The 21,528-nt window shown below is 38.9% G+C and overlaps 1 protein-coding gene across 2 annotated transcripts in view; it reads left to right on the top strand.

The window, feature by feature from the left end:
- The window catches only part of egln1a (egl-9 family hypoxia-inducible factor 1a), a 78,578-nt gene that overhangs the window by 39,859 nt on the left and 17,191 nt on the right, over nucleotides 1-21,528 (top strand). The window contains exon 2 of one of the 2 annotated variants that reach the window (XM_020510584.2): nucleotides 5,015-5,134. The exons of the other annotated variant lie outside the window; for it this stretch is intronic. Within the exon in view, the coding sequence (XP_020366173.1) occupies nucleotides 5,015-5,134 (120 nt within the window). The remainder of the gene's footprint in view (nucleotides 1-5,014; nucleotides 5,135-21,528) is intronic. 2 annotated transcript variants of the gene reach the window in all.

The following is a 21,528-nucleotide window of genomic DNA, read 5'->3' as shown; positions in this document are numbered from 1 at the left end:
CCCTGCTGATACCTTAGTCACTTGCCTTTCCTTATTTCCCAACAGAAGGTCACGTTTTGCTCCTTCTCTAGTAGGTATGTCCACAAACTGAATAATATAATTTTCTTCTACACACTTAACAAATTCCACTCTGTCCAAGCACTTAACACTATGGCAGCTCTAATCCACATTTGGAAATCCCTTACCATTACAACCCTATTATTCTTACAGATAATTAAGATGTCCTTTATAAATTTGCTTCTCAATTTCCTGCTGACTATTGAGGGGTCTGTAGTACAATTTCAGTAAGCTGATCATCTATACCCTGGAACATTAAGCTTCCATTCCTGAGCCATGTCTCTAATCGCTATGATATTCCAGTCCCATGTTCCCAACCATGCCCTGAGTTCACCTGCCTACCAGTCAGGCCTCTTGCATTGAAATAAATGCAGCTTAATTTTCAGTCCTACCTCATTCTGTGCCTTGCTCCTACCTGCTTTGACTGTTTGACTTGCTCCTTTTCTCAACTACACCAGCCTCAGACTGAGTAGCTGTAGCAAATCTCCGTCAGTATATTTGTCCCCTACCAATTCAGATGCAACCTCTCCTTCTTGCACAGGTCACTGCTACCCCAGAAGAGATTCCAGTGATCCAAAATAATTGTGTATCCTTCTCTTCTGCACCAGCTCCTCAGCCATGCATTCATCTGCTCTATCCTGCTATTCCTACTCTCACTAGCAAGTGGCACTGGGAGAAGTCGAAATTTAGTACTCTCAAGGACCTACTTTTTAACTTGCTGCCTAATTTCCTATATTCTCTCCTTAGAACCTCATTCTTTTCTCTCCCTTTGTCATTGGTACCAATGTAAACAATGATCTCCTGCAGGTCCCTCTTCCCCTTTTGAGGATATTCTGCACCCTCTGAGACATTCTTGACCTGGCACCAGGGAGGCTATACAGCATTCTGGTGTTTTACGTTGGCCACAGAAACCTCTATCTGTGTCTCTAACTAGAGAGACCCCTATCACAATTGAATTACAGGTCATAACATAAATGTAGTTGCTTTATCCAATTTCCAATATAATCAACTGTATGCTTCCTTTGTGTTGGACTTGTAATAAAAAAAAATGCATCAACCAGGTGTCCTTAAACACAGAAGTATTGATTTATTGCAACTCAAAACTTCGTTCATAAGGATGCAGAATTGGCTAACACCCATTTATGAAATGAAAATGTCAATGTTTTCCCCTCTAAATAAACCAAGATATACAGCACACACCCCCATCCACCACCCACCATGTATGAGGAGGGAAAAGTTCCTCTTTATAAAGATTGATTTTGCAGGGGGATAAAGCCATTCTGGCTGATAAGACTGAGTTAAGGGATGAAGTGTTCATATGGCTGCTGTTCTGATATTTTTGGTACCTGCAGACGGTCACAAAACTCAACAGATGTCTGTGGGGTCTTGGCAGATGCAGCTTGCTCAGGAAACAGTATTCAATCATCTTCCAGTATCCTCGTGAAGAGCAAATTCACATTGGTTTTACAACAAGGGTACTTCAGAAAGATCAGCAGCCTGATCTTGAGAATGAGTTCTCCCAACTGAAAACAAAAATGTCCAACTGATTTTATTATAAGTTAGACTGCAGACTGAAATCTGGTCTGATAGATTATAATTTGTTTTGATTTTATTTAACAAGGTTTCATTAAAACACAAGTATGCAATGCTCTATCTCTGGCTTTGACAAGAAAGCAGAAGTTTATGATGCGAAAGATAAAGATAAATAATTTGGGTTTATTCTATTTTATATATACCACAATTTGAAAGATTTCAAAGTGAAAATGCATGATTCCAACTATCCCAAAAACATTTATAAATTTATAAGTTTGACTTAACTTCTGCCAATTCCTGGTCTTGAGAGATATTAGACTGTTACTTGAGTGGTTGAACAACTGAGTTTAAACTTTATATAAACCGAAAGGACTGCAGATGCTGTAAACACCGGGTCTGACTCATCTCCCACACTTCCGATTTCACCCCCTCTCTTCCCTCCCACAACAGCGATAGTGTTCCGCTTGTCCTTGCCTACCCTCCCACCAGCATCCACATCCAGAATATCATCAGACGGCATTTCTGCCACCTCCAGCGAGATGCCACCGCTAGACACCCATTCCCCTCCCCTCCCTTGTCCACCTGCCATAGGGACTGGTCCAACCTGGTCCACTCTCCTCTTTCATTCCCTAAAAACCCCCCACAGCCCTGTGACAACTTTTCCTGCAACCTGCCCATTTATCTCCTCCTTCCCCAGTATCCAAAGGCCCAAACATAGCTTCCAGATGAAGCAGCACTTCATCTGCACTTCCCACAGTCTAGTCTACTGCATTCATTCCTCGCAATGTGGTCTCCTTTACATTGGGGAAATGCAGTGTAGACTGGGTGACCACTTCACAGAACATTTACGTTCTGCCCGCAAAAAAGCCTGAGCTTCCAGTTGTCTGCCAGTTTAACAGACTACCTTGTTCCCCGGCCAATAACTCTGTCTCAGGCCTGCTGCAGCTTTCCAGTGAAGCTCAGCGCAAGCTGGAAGAACAATACCTCATTTCCTATTTGGGGACCCTGCAACCCTCTGGGCTTAATATCGAGTTCAATAATTTTAGGGCCAATACTCACCCATGTCCTAGACCCCTACCCCTCACACCAGTCCTTGTTATTACGTAGTCTGCCATTACACACTACCTATTGTTAGTCACTAACAGTCTCCATTAACAATCTGGCTGGGAGGGTGAATAGCTGTCATCAACTCCTTTGTCCATCCAACTGCTCTTTTCTCTCTTTGGGCTCTATCCCTGCCTATCATTTACTCCTTACCCCCTCCCACCACCTTATCTTGTGCATATAAACTGGCATCTTCCTAGCTACCATCAGTTCTGAGGAAGGGTCACCGGACCTGAAACATTAACTCTGATTTCTCTTCACAGATGCTGCCAGACCTGCTGAGCTTTTCCAGCAACTCCTGTTTTTTGTTTGAGTTTAAACTTTCTCAGCTTCAAATTTTTTTGGGCGGGTTCAAACCAAATACTTCTGGTCTGGAGCTTTCAAAACTAAGCCTTTTATACTGAGGTAATCTATTTTTGTAACTCTTGTAAACTAATTCCTTTCTTCATTGAAAAACTGCTCTTTACATCTAATATCAATCAGGACTTGTCCACACAGAAACCAAAAACTTTTCCAACCATGGGTTTTCTTCCTCAACAAAAAGAAAAATATTCTTAAACCAAAATCAAGCTAATGTTCACTCTAGTTTGTATAGATGGAATTTTATGAACAAAATGCCCATCACATCAGCAACTGTCTCTAATACTAGTTTTAAAAAAATCATAGCTGCAGAAATACTGAGAAGTTAGTCATGAACTTCCTTTAAAGATATGCATCTATGTGCACTAGATCAAAATCCAAACTCTTAGCAAATGTGATTTTATATATCCCATTTACTGAAACACTTCAAACAGAATAACCGTAAAAGCAGACTTCCAGCAAGCAAGATAAGCAGTTAGCTGAAACTATGATCTCCAACAAATGCCTTTAAAATAATTATCCATGTATCTCCACAGACTTGAAATAAATCAATTTTTCCATGATGCTTCAAATCTTACATCCTCAAAAAATTAAATAGTCTTTTTAGCACTCATAACTAAAATGTTATTGTATTAATATGTTGAAGACAATGAGTCGGCTGTGTCAGACTAGTCATAAAATGTAAGAATGTTAAATATTTAAGTTGTGCTTAAATTCATTAGGAAAACGTGTAAGGGGTAAACCAATATTTTATACTGTATGAGGAGTGTGTTCACTGTTGGCAAGTGAGAATGCACCCAGTTAATGTTCAACATTTTACTGTTGAGCTTTGTTTAAATATGAAGCCAGGAATGTTGGCTATAATTGATCAAGGTGTTGTGCTGTGAAATTAACTATCGAATGGCTTTTACCTTGCAATTAATTGTTAGTTGGTCTTTATGATGGAAAGAAAAATGCTAAAAGAATAGGAAGGGGGAATTAAGCACCATCACCACTATTGGAGCAGTATTATTAGATAAACTGGGGCTAAAGGAAGATTAGTCCCCTGGCCCTAATGGCTGACATCCTAGGATCCTAAAAGAAGTAGCTACAGCAATTAGACACACTAGTTATAATCATTCAAAAATCCTTGGAATCTGGAGAAGGATTGGAAGATTGGAAAACTGCTAATGTGACACACTAATTCAGAAAGGGAGGGAGGCAAAAAGTGTGTAACTCTAGGCTGATTAGCCTAACATCAATTGTTGGAATCAATTATTAAGGAAGTAATAACAGTACATTTGGAAACTAATCTAATAAAGCATGACTTCATGAAAAAAAACATGTCTGATTAATTTATTTATTTCCTGAGGAAGTCTTAATTAGAGTGGATAGGGGAACAGAGGGGAACCAATAGATCTGATGTATTCTGACTTCTAGAAGGCATTTGGCAAGGTACCTCATGAAAGGTTAAGTCATAGAATCATAGAATCCCTATAATGTGGAAGCAGGTCATTCGGCCCATCAAGTCCATACCAACCCTCTGAAGGCATCCTATTCAGACTCATTGCCGCCCCAACCCCCAACCATGTACACTATCCCTGTAACCCTGCCTTTCCTGTAGTTAATCTACCTAACCTGCACATCTTGGACACTATGGGCAATTTATCATTGCCAATCCACCTAACCTGCACATCTTTGGGCTGCGGGAGGAAACCCACGCAGGCACGGGGAGAATGTGCAAACTCCACACGGACAGTTGACTGAGGCTAGAATCGAACACTGGATCCCTGGTGCTGTGTGGCAGTCGTGCTAACCATTGAACCGACGTGCTGGCCCACGATGTAGCAACCGTGATGATAAGTTAGTGGACCAAACCCTAACCTTATCAGCTCTGACAATAAGAAAACCTGAAACACACAAATTCTTGAGCTACAGTTCTTTTCAATTTTTTTCCACCTTTTTTGTTTACTAATTACAGGCAATGGTGGCATGTTACCCAGGAAATGGAACAGGATATGTTCGCCATGTTGATAACCCTAATGGAGATGGACGATGTGTCACATGTATATATTATCTGAATAAAAACTGGGATGCACAGGTACACAACATTAATTTCAGAATTATTGCAAGATTTAAAAGAACAGCATGGTGGATATACTCATTTAAGAAGTCATATAATTTGATATTGTATAATGTTTGGTTTCTTATGAGAATTGTTTCTTATGTTTGTGATTTAGTCTTGAAGGAAATCAGTACATTAAAGGGCAAATGATGAATGATATGAGAACCAAATAACTCATTGTATTAATTCTGCTTGTCACCATTTATATTTTGGAATGATTCATTGTTAATGAATGTGATTCTGAAATGTGACACTGGGATATTTCAACCACTGCAAGCAACACAAGAACAACTGTGACGTTACAGAGACCTTACATGATGTTAATTCAAAGTTTATATCTCCAATTTTGATTATCTTTAAGTCCTTGAAAAATCACAGTGCAGCACTGTTAAACTACATATGAACTGTTGCCGGTAGTCTTGGAACCTGAATAACATGAAAAAACCAACGTAAGAGAATACTTTCTCTTACCACATAGAGAAATTATGCGGCTATGATTTCAAATTAGGGTGCTGAAAAGAATGAGAAAATGATACAGATTCAGATTGAAAGAAAGTTGATCAAAAAGTGAGTTTCCAAGATGAGAGACCTTATGCTTTACACCCAAGTATAACAAAATTGAATTCGGAGAGGATCAATCTGGGGGGAGAAAGATATGAAAAATAAAGATCAATAAATATATGGTGTAATGAAAGAAGATGTGACGTGCTATTGTAGCCTGCATGCATGAAACAAAATTGTTCAAGTTAAAGTACTGTCATAGATATGCCAACAGCAACGCTCCTGTAACTGGTTAATGAAGCATTGTTCTGCTGGGTGATTCTAGAGAAAAAGAACAGGATGCTTGCGGAACAATAATTGCATCAGTTTTGGAAATATTCAAATATTAAAGGAGACAATCCATATATTTGAAAAAATAAAAGAAGCTATTAAATGATATACTGCCTCTGTTATGTAATACCAGGAATTTGTCAGAAATCCATTTTTTATTCAAACAATAATTACACTATCAAAAGAATACTCTTTCTAGGACTGGGTGGGTATGCATAAGCCTGGCCTACAATGATGGTGCAATGTTGTATTAGAAACAAATCAAATCGAGAAAGGTATGTTTTGTCAGGGTGGTCAAATTATCATGGCATTTGTATCCTTGGCACCGCAGTGTAGCCTTTGAATGAAAAACGGGGCAATTAGACAGGAAGTATTGGCAAAAATACATTTCAGAACATATGTTCAAGGTTGAGAAGGAGTTTTCTTTGTTCAGAAGGCTAAATGTATTGGAGATATGCAACAGAATTATTCATGGCATCTCAATTACTGGGAACTAAATATTCAGGACTTCCTGCAAGATCAGGCTGGAAGGCTTGGATGGGGGTGGTTTGGTACTGTTGGTATGGGATGGAATAAATGTGGTAGCAAGACATGATCTTGAATCAAATGTATAATGGTAATAAATAAGAAAGGTAAGAAAATATCGGTAGAAGTAATTTATGGGCCCCCTAACTAACTAAAGGGTTGGACAGGGAATAAATCAGCAGATAATGTGAACATTTGTAATTTTTAAAAAAATTTAATCGTGGGTGGCTGTAATTTTTACGTCGACTGGGATTGTCGGATCGGCAGAGAAAGCCATGAGGCAAAACTCCATGTATTCAGGACAGTTCTGAGAACAATGTTATAGATCCAACTAGGGATCAGGTTATTTTGGATCTGGTAGCATTTAATAAAACCCGTTTTCAATTAATGATGCTTGCTGTGGACTGGAATAGGAGATTAGAATCAAAAATCATTTAGGATCAGTGGCAGACATTTAAGAAAATAATTCATAGCTCATAGCAAAGACCTATTCCAGTGAGGAGGAAGGATTCTAGGAATGGGATAGGCCAACCATGGCTAGCCAGGGAAGTTAAGGATAGCGTCAGATTGAAAGAAAAGGAATGCAATGTGATGAAGATTAGTGGTATGTCAGAGGATAGGGAAAGTTTTAAAATCTAGCAAAAGACAAGCAAAAAATAATAGAGGCAGAAAATAAACTGAGGGTAAACGTGCAAGTAATACCAAGAGGGGCAGCAAGAGCTTTAAATATATAAAAAGGAACGGGAAGCCTAAAGGAACGTAGGGGGCCCTCAGAAAATAACGTTGGTGAAATAACAATGGGAAATCAGAAATGGCAGAAGACTTGAATGAATATTTTGTATCAGTTTTCACAGCAGGAGTCACTAATGGGTTCTCAAAATTACTAAATATTCAAGGGGCAAAAGGACAGAAAATAACTACAATATCTATCACCAAAGAAAAAGTGCTAGAGAAACTAATGGGGATAACAACCTATAAGTCCCCTGATCCAGTGATATTATCACCGGACTGTTAATCCAGACACCCGGGTAATGTTCTGGGGACCTGGGTTCAAGTCCCACCATGGCAGATGGTGGAATTTGAATTCAATAAAAATTTGGAATTAAGAGTTTAGTGATGACCATTGTAGATTGACAGAAAAACCTATTTAGTTCACTCATGTCCTTTTAGGGAAGGCAACTGCTATCCTTGCCTGGTCTGGTTCCAGATGACTGCAGACCCACAGCAATGTGGTTGACTTTTAACGGCCTTCTGGGCATTTGGGGATGGGCAACAAATGCTAGCCTAACCAATGACGCCGACATCCTGTGAATGAATAAAATGTTTTTAAAAATCCTGATGGGAGTTCTCACCCTTGAATCTCAAAAGAACGAGCATCCAAGTTTAGCAGGTAATAGAGAAAGAGAGAGAAATTGGAATGTTTGCATTTATTTCAAAGGGAAAGGAACATAAAAGTAGAGACGTTCTGCTAGAAACTGTTCAAAGTACTAGTCAGACCACACAAATGAAAACAGAAAATGCTGGAGAAACTCAGCAGTCTTTGGTGATAGAAAATAGATATAATATGAGTCTTTTTGCCCCTTGAATATTTAGTAATTTTGACATCATCTGCGAGGAGAAATCAGTCGGGTGACTCTTCTTCCGAACTAGTCAGATCACAGATTGAATACTGTGAACAGTTTTGGACCTTTTGCTGAAGAAAGATATACTGACATTTGGAGGCAGTCCTGAAAAGGTTCTTTAGGTTAATACTAAATATGGCGAGATTGTCTTGTCTTGTGAGAAAAGGTTGAGTAGATTGGGCCCGTACTCGTCAGAATGTAGAACACTGAAGGGCAACCTTAGTGAAACGTGCAAAATTCTTAGGGAACTTGACAGATGCTAAAAGGGATGTTCCCCTTGTGGGAGAGTCTAGGATCAGAGGGCATAATCTCAGAGTAAGGTGTTACACATTTATGACGGATGAGGAGGAATTTCTTCTCTCGGGTAGTGAATCTGTGGAATTCTTTACCACAGGGAGCTGTTGATGCTGGGTCATTAAGCATATTCAAGGCTGAGATAGATTTTTAATTAGTATGAGAATCCAAAGTTGTAGGCAAAAGGTAAGAAAGTGGAGTTGAGGATTATCGGATTATCCATAGTCTTGTTGAATGGCAGAGCAGGTTCAGTGGACTGACTAGCCTAATTCTGCTTCTATGCCTTATGGTCTAATGGTATGCTTAGACTTGTGAAGCTTAAAGTGTCAATTACATGTTGGATGGGATGGTAGGGTGTGAGGGGACGGGAAATTCAAAATGGATATGCTGTTAATCACTCAAATAATTGTGTGCTATTGTGTGCTTTTGCGTTGTTTTGCCCTATTAACTCACCCTTGTAATTTTATAACCATAAGCCTTCCTTATAGAACTGCATAGTTAGGGCTGCAACTGTACTTGTAAAATTTAAGAACCCCTCCTTGGCAGACATGGTTGAGTATTGGTTGATTTATTTTCTTTTACCACCAGGCTTGACTTGTCTTCTTTCTTCTTGTGCCAGCATTTTTATTCTGTTTTCAGTTTATTTTCTGTGAACTATTACTTAATTCCCTTTAGAACAAGTATATCTTTCCTTGGGTGCTGAAAGTAAAATTGCACACAGTATCAAGTGCGGTCTCTGAAATCCCTGTGTAATCGTAGTAAGATTTCTTTGCTCTTGTATTCTAATCCTTTTATAACTAAAGCTAACATACTACTTTCCTTGCTGATTCACTGCTGTATCTTCCAGTGATTCATGTAGAAAACCACAAAAATCCCACCATAAATATTTCCAATCCTCTCTTCTTTCAGGAAATACTCTGTACTTTCTGACCAAAGTGGCAAGCTTCCCACTTGCTACATTGTATTCCATCTGCTGTATTCTTGCCCATTTGCCCACACTGTCAACTATCCCTCTAAACTGTCTTTGTGTCCTCTTTACTTTCCACCTAAGCTTGTGTCCTTGGCATTTGCATTCAATCCCTTCATCTAACCCGTTGGCCAAGAGTTTGCAGTCAGTGGTAAAACAGAGGTACTTTCCTGCTTTTTTAGTTGGCTACAACAGGAACATGCTTTCAATATCTGGACAAGACTAAGGGTCACGCTGTCATCTAATTTACTTCAGTGCTGAAAGCTGTAATGATTCTTGCATTACGGCAGACTTGTAGGGACTAACTGACATAATGCTCACCTGGAAGAGAGAACTTGTATACCTTTAGATAATGTCAGAGAATGCAAGTTGTGAAGAAGTCCTCAAAAGAAGGATTTGACCTGCTTTGACTGTTTTTGAGCAATAAAGCAAGATATGGAAGACTGAAGATGTTTCAATAATACCAAAGGTAAACATGAAGTACTGCGAACTTTTTATTAACCGGCATGTACAAGACCAGGAGCGTGCTGGTTGGTAGATATTCTGAATAATCAAGAGGTTCACATAAGCATTGTAAGAATACAGTAATAGAAACGTAATGCAGGGGGTGTATGCATCAGTCTTATAGTTTATTTACAGCATAAGGCACTTAAATAATAATGCGACTGTCTTTTCACTTGCATCCTCAACTGACTACTCCAACATCTCATTAGATCGCGGTATTTGAGGAGAAATTGTCATGAAATTGAATCAACTGTTGATATTATATGTGGCCATGGATTGAACAAGTATATTTACATTCTCGGTGCTTGTTTAATCTGTATTCTTTATCTACACAGTGAGTTGTCACAGAGAAGTGACTGGTTAGCTTTCTCATTTTGTTCCATGAACATCTATATGCAGGTGCATGACAGATATTCTAGCCCTTTCCATTCCTGAAATCATCATAACAATCATTCTTGGATCATCTGCAAGGTTTCTTTCTTACTGTACCTTAACTTATTCCATGATAATAATAATAACTGGACAGAATAATAGAGTAAACGTTGCGCTTTTTGTGGTATATAATTTTTGCCAGTTTATAGAGAATGCTGGTTCGTAATGTTGGCTAAAATAAGTTTGCTGTAATTATTATCCGTATAATGTACAAATCTATTACATGAGAAAAGTGGATGAAAGAAATCTACTAACTGCAGAGATGAATTGAAAGGAATGATAGAAGTGTTCAGGATGGAATAAGTTAAGATACAGTAAGAAAGAAACCTTGTAGATGATCCAAAAATGATTGTTGTTATGATTTCAAGAATGGAAAAGGCTAGAATATCTGTCATGCACCTGCATATAGATGTTTATGGAAGAAAATGAGAAAGCTAACCAGTCACTTCTCTGTGACAACTCACTGTGTAGATAAAGAATACAGATTAAACAAGCACTGAGAATTCTGGAGAAACTCGGGTGTGGGAGCATCTGTGGGGAGAAACAGTTAATGTTGAGAGTCTGGTAATGTTCTTCTTCAGAACTGAAAGTGTTGGAAATTATTTTTTATACAGGTGACTCTCATGGCCTAGCTATGTGGCTGGTTCAGAACCAAGTACTGTGGAGTGGATTATTTAGCTTCATTCATTTGCTGATGAACTGATGGTAATTTAGTAGTTGTAGTATTCACGAGCTTTTTGAATTCTGAATTTGGAGGAAGGTCAGTGACTCTGACTTCTCACTCTGGAGGTCATTTTAACTTACAGTTGATAGTGAATATATGTAATATCAGATTAGCTGAATGTTTCACTACTGTTTATTGACTTCAAAGCAGGAGGAATGGCTATTCCAATACAGAGTAGCTGTTGAATGAGCATTCTCCTCTCATTCTGTTAAGAAATCTACAGCCAACCATGCATAATCCTCCCTTTAGCAGCTTAGAGCTTTTGGGGAAAAAGTTATAAAGACTGAAATTGTAGAATTTAATTTTTAAATCTCAAAATGCAGTCTTTCCATTGAGCAATGTGTGAATTTACTGAAAATCTTATAGAAAGTGATCAGTTATATGCATTGCATTACAGTTTCTCAAGGCTGTAATGTTGAAATATTTACAAATGAAGACTGTGGGCTCAAAGATTGAGGTGTTATTTGATTGATAATGCTGAATTTATTTCATTTTAGTGCCCTTATTATGAACTGCTCCAGCTGTTGTTGTTGTTGAGACAACAATGATACCAGCCACTCAGATTGGTCAGCACTTCTCTGAAGCAGCTCAACTGAGAGATGGAATTCTCACCATGGCATATAAAATGGCTATAGGACAACCAACTCTATAGATTGGGTTTGAGGTTCAGGAAATGTCTGATAAATTTTGTTCCAAAAAGGAAGCAAATCCATAGTCCTTGCCCTGTCTGACCTCCATGTGGCTCCAGATCCACAGCAATACATTGTACCATCTGAAAGGACCTACCAAGGTGGCTCGCCATCACCATCTCAAGGGCAATTAGGGAATGACAAATGCAAAATAAAGTTTTAATGCCACCTACTGTATTTTGTTGGTATAGGTATTTAAAATTTATTAAATTTGAGATATACAATTAAATACATTTCCTTTTATTGTTGCTGTAAAATTCTGTGTTCCCATAATATGAAAACCAATCTCTCCTTAGATATGGTAAAACGATGTCATAAGTGTACAATTTCAGATTGGTTAACAGACTATTTAGAATAATATTAATGAGTTTGAATAATTTTGGTTTTGTGGAGTAGCTAGAGAAGTTGCAACAATTCTCAATTCTCCCTTGAATCTGAGAAGATTGTGGAGACACCTGGCAAGTGTTGAAAATTGTTAAAAAGGATTTTGATAGAGTAAATGAGAATCATTTTCTCAAACTGTCAGGGTACAGATTTGACATAATTTTCATAAGAGTACAGAAGAGAGGTAACGAAAATCTTTACTTGGAGAGTTGTTACAATCTGGAATTCATTGCATGAAAGTAGTGGAAGCAGATTCCAAGATAACTTTCAAAGGGTATGTGGGAACATGGGAACATAGCATTTTGGAGCAAAAGCAGACCACTTAGCCCTTTTGAGCCTGCTCCACCATCCAATAAGATCATGGTTAATTTGGTCTCAGCTCCACTGTCCTGTCAACACACAACCCTTGATTCCCTCAACTATCAAAAATCTATTTAACTCTGCCTTGAATAAATTTAAAGACCCATCCTCCACTGCTGCTTTGAAGAAGAGAATTCCACCATCCAGGGACTCATTAAGATAAACATTCTCCTAAATGCTGCCTTAAAAGGGAAACCCCTCATTCTTAAGCTATATTCCTTAGTTTTAGTCTGACCCACCTCCCAATATTAATCCTATCTGTCTAGTCTCCTTAAGGTCCTGTAGGTTTCAAAAATATCACCTATTCTTCTAAACTCCAATAGATATAAGACCTTAGCTATCCAACTTTTCATAACAAAAGTTCTGTAATCCAGGACTAAATCAAGTGAACCTTCTCTACTGTTTCTGAAACATTTTATATCTTTTGTTTTCAAATGAGAAGACTAAAAATGTACACTATTCCAGTTGTTGTCTCACCAGCTCCCTGTACAGCTTCAGTAAAGCTTCCCTAGTTTTGTATCATTCCCTGTGCAATAGAAAGCAACATTCCATTTATCTTCTAATGACTTCCTGTACCTGCATGATTATGTTTTGTGATTCATGTACTAGGACTTCCAGATCCGTCCATACAACCAAGTTCTGCAATTTCACTCCATTTAAATGCGTATAGCTTTGCTTTTCTTCCTGCCGAATCAGACAGTTTAGGATTTACCTATGTTATACTCTGGCTAGATTTTTACCCACTTGTTTAACCTATCTAAGTCAGTTCACAGTCATTCTACCTCCTTGACAACCTACTTTCTCACCTGTCTTGGTGTCATGAGCAAATTTAGCAACCATATAGCAACTCTGTTCATTCAAAACATTGATGTAGATTTTACATAGTTGAGATCCAATGTTTATTTCTGTGACACTGGTTATAACTTGCCAATTCAAAAAAAAACTAACTTATCTCCAAATCCACTCTTATTAGCCAACCAATCCTTTGCCTCTGCTAGTATGTTTCTTGCAACACCTGTGCTCTTGAACAGCAACCTTTTGTGGTACCTTTTATCAAATGTCTTTTGGAAGTCTTAAGTTCATCACATTTAGTGAATCTCCTCTAACTACCATAAGTGTTAGTCTAAAAAGCTTGAACAGTTAAGTTATACACAGTTTCCTTTCAGAAATTCAGTTTAGCTCTGCCTGATCCCATCATGACTTTCTAAGTATCCGGTTATAACCTGCGTAATAAATCCTAGCACATTCAGAATAATCACTGTTAGGCCAACTGACATAATTTCCTGCTTTCTGCCTCTCATTTTCATTTGAATGTAAGGAAAATGGATACACACGTACATGGGGAGGAGAAAAATAGAGCCATAGGAAATAGACAGGAGAGTAGTGAGACAAATCGAGGTAAGATGAAAATACTAGAAACTTTGCTCACCTGATTCTGAGAATTGGTGAATTTGTGTAAATCGGACCTCTTTTGATCCCACCCACCCTTTTTTTTTATTCATTTGTTTGTGGAATATGGCATTGCTGTCTAAGGCAGTATTTATGGCCATTCCTACTGATTCTTGCAAATTAGGTGCTGAGTGACATAGAAACACTTCATTCCATGTGATTATAACTTCAACACATGTCTTGTTAGGAAGTAAAATCCTATAGTTTGAGGCCGTAACAGTGAAGAAATGCTAATATAGTCCAAGTCGTGATGGTGTGCCGTGTGGGAGGGAACATGTATGTAGGTAGTGGTGATGTTATGTTTATTTCCTTGTCCTTCTCAGTGATAGTGGTCACTAATTTGGAAGGTGTTGTTGAATTGTCCTCTCACTCCTGCATCTATCTGTTTCTCACATGAAAAGGAAGAAAGGCTAAGGCAAAAATTTACATGTCAAAATAGCATTTCTTCAGCAATGAATAAACTTCATTTTTAAACTGGAATTAAATTAGTTATCAGTTAGGTTAGTTTAGAAATAGTAGGCATTAGTCTAATGGGCAGGTTACACTGCATCAGAATTTAGAAAGAAAATGAACATTGGAGCATGTGTTGTTGGATCTTTTTGTTAAAGAAGGCAACATCTCACTTTCTGGAGTGTTAATTGGCAATGAGCAGACAAAATTTACCCAAATACAAGAACAAAATACAAGAACAAAATCCAAGAAAATGATGGTGTGACAGACTGTGAAGATATGAAAATATTACTGATGAGGGCAATTGGACTAACAAATACAAAATTCAAATCCCATATTTTGCAGAAAACAAAGCTAAGGTTAACGGTAAAGACTGTGTTATAATTCACTAGAAGCTAATAACATTTTAAAAAATGATTTGAATTCCCAGTGACCAATTTGAAGGAATTGTAAGGAGGATTTTGAATTTGTGTTTAACTAAAATTAACATCAATGAAACATTATATCTTAGGCAGCTTATAAACTTAGCAATAGAAAACATGTTTCTTAACACGACCAATAGCCCCATACAATATTAATACTTATGCTACACGCTCAGCAGAGTGGGAGTGTGTACAGGAACCAGTTGCTTACCTGCTTTAACGTTCAGCGTACATTGAAATTCATGTCCCCCAGTCTCCTGAGAATTCCTGAATCAGCAACCAGTAAAGATTCTTTCTACTGGCAAAGTCAGTGAACCTTCTCCTCAAATCAATGCCATGTCTTTCCTATCGAACACAGCATGAACTCCCAAAAACATTCTGTTTAAACGAACTTTTCCTCTGCAGATCATAACAGTCTCTAAGGTTTTGGAGTAGATCTGTAGCTCGGGTTGTGGGTGTTGAGGTTGGTTGGCTCGCCGAGCTGGTTTGTTGTTTTGCAGACGTTTCGTTACCATGCTTGGTAACATCCTCAGTGCAGCCTCCGATGAAGTGTCAGTGGTTTTTAAATTCTGGTGTCCATTGAGATGGATTGCCTCACTTCCAGGTTTTCTTCGTAGTGGAATGTATATGGGGTCGAGTTCAATGTGTTTATTAATAGCATGCTTTGTGGAGTGCCATGCTTCCAGGAATTCTCGTGCTTGTCTCTGCCTAGCCTGTCCCAGGATCTTGGTGTTGTCCCTGTTGAAGCCGTGGTTCTCCTTGTCCATGTGGATTGAGATGAGTGAGTATTGATCGTGTCTTTTTGTAGCCAGTTGGTGTTAGAATTAGAAGAGACATACAAACTTATAAACAAAACCCTCACCGGAATAAGATTCGACAGAGAGGAGGAGAAGAACAAACAGCTCCCATTCCTGGACGTCATGATACAGCGCAAGACAAATGGGGAACTGCAAACGAAAGTACACCGTAAAGCCCCACACACAGACCAGGTACTGAACTTCAATAGTAACCATCCCAGCACACACAAACGAAGCTGCGTGCGAACACTATTTAAAAGGGCAACAACACACTGCAGCAACACGGAACTACGCCAAGAGGAAGAAGAATACCTCTTCCAAGTGTTCAAGGATAATGGATAGCCAAAGAACTGGGTCAGAAGATGCCTACAAGAACAGCAGCAGAAAGATTCTACATGCCCCGACATCCTCATCACACTACCCTACATCAGGAACACGTCGGAACTCGCCACAAGACTCCTATGACTGCTGGGCATCAGAGTGGCACACAAGCCCGCTTCAACCCTATGACAACTGCTCACTCGAACTAAAGACCCACTCCCCACCATGGACAGGACTAATGTCACCTACAAAATCCCCTGCAGAGACTGCGAGAAACACTGCATCGGACAAACAGGAAGGAAACTAACAACAAGAGTACTTGAACACCAACTGGCTACAAAAAGACACGACCAATACACTCTCATCTCAATCCACATGGACAAGGAGAACCACGACTTCGACTAGGACAACGCCAAGATCCTGGGACAGACTAGGCAGAGACAAGCACGAGAATTCCTGGAAGCATGGCACTCCACGAAGTATGCTATTAATAAACATATTAAACTCGACCCCATATACATTCCACTACGAAGGAAACCCAGAAGTGAGGCAATCCATCTCAACGGATCCAAGAGTTTAAAAACCAGGCGGGAAAACACACTGACGCTTCATCGGAGGCTGCACTGAGGATGTTACCAAGCATGGTAACGAAACATCTGCAAAACAACAAACCAGCTCGGCGAGCCAACCAACTTCAAGATCATAACAGCTGCCAGTACCCTGTCTACCAGCATTCAGGGTTTCGAGGTCAGCACACTTGAGAGCCTGTAAATCTACACAATGCAAAGCTAGCTGTGTTGCTTTGCATTCAGGTGTCAAATCTATGCTTCAGTCAGATTTGACTTGGGTGTCCTGGTCCCTGTGGTAACCAGGCCACATTGTTTTATTGCTGGGCAGAACTAATAGGAAGTCACAGGCACCATTTTACCTTGGAGAGAGAGTTTAAAATGTAGTTATCTTCTAACATCTAATGGTTGTAACAATGCAGAGATTCAGGGGTACAGATGCAAAGATCTTTAAGAGCAGTAAGTTATATATAAAGGACTATAAGGAAACAAATGCAATGCAGAAATTTTATACAAGAAAGATTAATATAAAAACAAGTAACTTTAAATTTATAAATGTTCAGTGTAGTTTGAATACTCCATTAAGTCCTGGGCTGCCAGTTATGATAAGGATATCAAAATCAATAAAAAGCTATGTAGATAGATAGAGAGAGAGAGCTTGTCATTACTTTACATAGAATACCTCATTCCATGAGGGATGGTGCGCAACTGGAAAAGAGGCAAAGGGGAGGGGCAAGAATAGACTTATTAATGACAACAGAGCTAACTGTGTGGGAGCGGTTGCTACGATTTACTCTGGCTGGAATTGGAGAGATTTTCTTAGTTCAGCCTTTAATTATCATTTTGTTAAAAATATCTCATTTCATAATTCAAATGTCTTAGAGTTCCAAGTTTTAGGAATTAATGTAAATGTAGGTAAATTAAAACATTTGAGAAATTGGTAGATCGATCTGAGGTTGACAGTACTGGGGAACCTGTGTTTTCTTGGTAAAGTCGGGTAGAAGTGGAAAACGTTTGAACAATGGGTGACCTGTCTCTGAGTTTTTAGTAGGGACAGGGTGTCTTCAAGTATTTCAATAAGGCATTTTAGATTTTTCACGTAGTTCCTAGTTGAAAGAAGCTAAAAGTCCCTTTGTGAAACAGGGGTCTTTTTAAGTGGAACTAGCAAGTCTGGAAAAAAGGTTCTTCTCTCCATTAGAGAGTAATTTACGTGTATGGGTTATTTGAAGGTAAAAGGTAATTTAGATTTCTAGTGGGAACATAGAGAGTATGCCACGTTGCCATGGAGATGTGTTATAGATCTTAGGGAGGTACTTTTTTTTAAAGTTAACCTTTGTGTTTATTTACAGAAATGTAGTAGTTCAGCTTGGAGTGAGGGAGTTTTCTTGAAGCTGTAAAGCAGCTGTGAAAATGCCAAAAATTGTGAAGTGGTAGGAGCCACAGTGAGGAGCTATTAGATACAAAAAGCATGACTTTGTTTTAAAAGTAACTAAGCAAAAATGCTGACACATTTACAGTCATGAGGTGTTTGAAGTGTTGGATGCTCATTTAATCAAATGCTATTGGTAGGATTCCATGAAATCTCATTTCAGAGAGTAGCTAGAACACTGGGGAGAAGTCAAAGTAATTTCTAGAAATCTGTGGCATTTTTCATTTAATGCTTTAAATAGAAGTAAATGAACCATCAAGATTTCAATGTAGAAGGGAAGGTTCTTGTCTTAGTAGTCCAGATTGAGATGGGAGAATAACTGAAGGTTGTAGTTGGACAAGAACGAAGCTTATAGAACAGACTGACATCACAAGTAAAAGCCCTTTATGATCAAGACGTTTTAGTGGCTACAAATAACTGAGAAGGTAAGTTGATAAAACAAACAAAAAGATGTACGGCCGGAAAGAACTTGGTGTAAAGTAAGAGTCACCATAGAGCAGGCCTGTGGTTTGGTAGGATTTTCATTACAGGAAAAATGACTGCTGGTGGTTTAACCTGAAAGTCATCACACATTGGGCGAGGAGAGAGGTTGAAAAGGAGATTCCTCCGTCATAATCCCTCAGCCGGTGCAGGAATTGAACCCACGCTGTTGGCTTCAATCTGCATCACAAACCAGTTGTCTGTGTCACCCTTAATTGGTGCATATATTGAAGCACCAGATAGGTTTGGAATTATTGGACTACTCCTGCTGAGCTTTGCAGCGAAATTGATTAATTGGAAACACGGGTGATTACAGGTGGAAAACATGAAAAGTAGCAGGGGACATCTGGTGCAGAAGGAGGACCTCCTCATAGGTCTGCTCTTGGGCCTGGCTAAGCTGGCTATAAACAGGTCCGGGCACCGGGCTGTGGAAAGGGTCATTTATGCCGACTGGCCCTCTTCTGTGGTCATGTTTATGCCCAGGTTTCCTTGAAGAGGGAGCAGGTGGTGTCCATCCATGCTCTTGATACTTTGAGAGAGATAGGCAGCACGAAGCATGCAGAGCTTTATTTTCCTCCTCCAACTCCATTTTGATTTAGCCCCTGCCCTCATTTTTGATGGTTTACTTTGCTTGCAAAAATTTAATTGGCTCCACGAGTGGCAGTTAGTAGTTTCCTAAAAGTAATCACAATTTTGGTAGTGAAAAAGTCACTCGGGTACAGATGATAGCACTTCTGGGTATAAAGCAAAGGATAAAAATGAAAAGTAACACAGAGGGTTCTTGTGGTGCAGTGGTACCCTTTTGATCAGGAGGCCTGGGTTAAAGTCCTATGTGCTACAGAGATGTGTCATAACATCTTGTGAACAAGCCAATTAGGAAATATGTGGAAAGTAACATGGGTGCTTTTGTAGGTGGGGAAAACACCATTCAGTTGTGTGAGATTGTATTTCTGGGTATAAAAAAGAGAGGTACTTGATAGTGGCAGCCAGCAGATGCAGCTGTATATACACAGAAAAAGTGCTTCTGTTGGGGCATGAGAGGCTAAAGAGAGAATAGTGGCCTGAGGTTTTGATAAGAAAATTGGTGATCAAGATGTTAAATAGGCTTGATTTCCCTGCTGCAGGAAAAATAATCTTCAAGATCACTTTAGTTCATTTAGTAAGCAGTGTAAGTCAATTGCTATAAAAGCTGCATTTTTTTTTGCAGGGTGAAAAAAATTCACCAAGGAAGTATTTTTGAAATCGCCTAAAGAAGCAGGCCATATGGAGGGGAGGCTTTGGAAATTAAACAACTGTGTTTATGGATTGAATGATGCATAAGATTATGGTCTTTCTCAGTTTTCAGGTCCATCTTACTGAAAGTAGGTTGCATTCAGCTTAAAGCAGATCCATCATTCTTATAGTGGTAGCACAGGGAATCTGGCAGACATCTTTACGTTGCATATGGGTTATTTTCTGTCAGGGCGTTCTATGGAATTTTATCAGTATGTGATATATAAAAGGGGAATTTAAAACTGGAAGTTGAGCTTAACAACAGTCTTACTTGGAAAGTATTAATCGTGACCCTATATGTTGACCTAGTCTTCATGGAAAGATGACTTTGGATCAATGGAAGAAACAGATCTGTTAAGAAATTTGATTGGATGGTTAAACTGGTGCATTCCAACTGTTTGCAAAGCTAGTTATGATGTATTGGAACAGAGTACTACATTGAAATGTGCTGGTGGACAAAAGTTTCAGAGCAAACAAAACATCAAAGGAATTAAATTCTGAAAAATGTACATTCAGGTTTCCTGCCATGTCTTTCAGAAGATATGAAACTAGTCCTTTTCAGTGATGCTTTGCATGCTTTCAGATGCTATTCAAATATTATATTTTTGATGGAAATCATAATCAATGTTGTCTGGTGGCCTGGGAAGCCAAGAAAATAAAAAAGGTAGTTGAAAGCACATGAGGTGCTGAAAGATTGCACTAGTCAAAGGTATAAGTTCAGGGTATATTTATCCAATAATCTAAATACAAGGGGCAATTTGAGAAAAGTTACACGCAGAATGAAATGTTCATGACCATTCTCTTTGGGACACTGTACATTTGACAAAGGGTGATACTGAGAATAGGTTGAGGATTTCCAAAATGAAGTGAATTGACCCAAGTCAGTAGTTGTCAGACTATTTTGCAAAATAGTCTAAACTGGTGGAAGAATTACGGATAACATTTCTTTGAAGATTATTAAACAGAAAGCTTAAAAAAAACTTTTATTTCAGTGACTTTGTGATCCTAAATTTTATATATTTTCTGTTCAAACTAAAGGAAATATGGAAAGCTATTTGTATGATATGGATTATGAAAAATGTATATAACTTCGTGAGGCAATCGCAACAAAGTTACTTTTGTTACATTTAAATCCGGTTTTGTTCAAAGAGAAGTGGGCAATCTGTTAATATGTACTAAGGTGTTAAGCAAGAGATTGATTGCTTAATTGACTGGGTAGATAACAAAAAGAGAACTGAATGTTTTACTAGCTGCATTGGGGTTTTGCTGGTGATGGAAAATATAGAATAAAGCTTTTTCACAATGGAGTCTTTTTACTGTGTCACCATATGTACACACATAACCACAGGTGATTTGGAGAAAATATAAGCACTACTGCTGGGCCCCCCTTCGGGTGCAGTGGTAGTGTGGGGTAATTTATAAAAAAATTTAAAAAGGTAACTGGAGCGATGGTGCTCAGACCCGACATCATACACCAGTTGGAGAATGCTTGGGTGTGCAGTGGAATCCAGTCTACATATGCTCGGATGGAATTTCACATTAGCCCCAAGGTCTTGAAGCCCTCTCGGGAGCCTGAGCTACCTCCTGAATATGTGTTGTATGTCTTTTCACCTTACAAAGAGGTGGTTTTTCTACAGGCTGCTACTGTACATTATCTGGGTACGCCTATGTGTGCTTATTTGCCACCGAGCGGCAGGGATCCCCAGTGGAGGGCTATCTACACGGGAGTCCTCAGTCTTCCTATCAGGGACCTGAGATGGAGGGTGTTGCACACAGTACTCCCTTACAACCGCAGGTTGTGGTGGTTCATGGACTCCTAACCCAACTGTTTGTTTTGCAGCGATGTAGAGTC

The sequence above is a fragment of the Rhincodon typus genome, chromosome 5 (assembly GCF_021869965.1).
Source record: "Rhincodon typus isolate 14 chromosome 5, sRhiTyp1.1, whole genome shotgun sequence".
NCBI classification, from domain to species: Eukaryota; Metazoa; Chordata; class Chondrichthyes; order Orectolobiformes; family Rhincodontidae; genus Rhincodon; species Rhincodon typus.
This window is presented reverse-complemented; position numbering and strand designations above follow the sequence as displayed.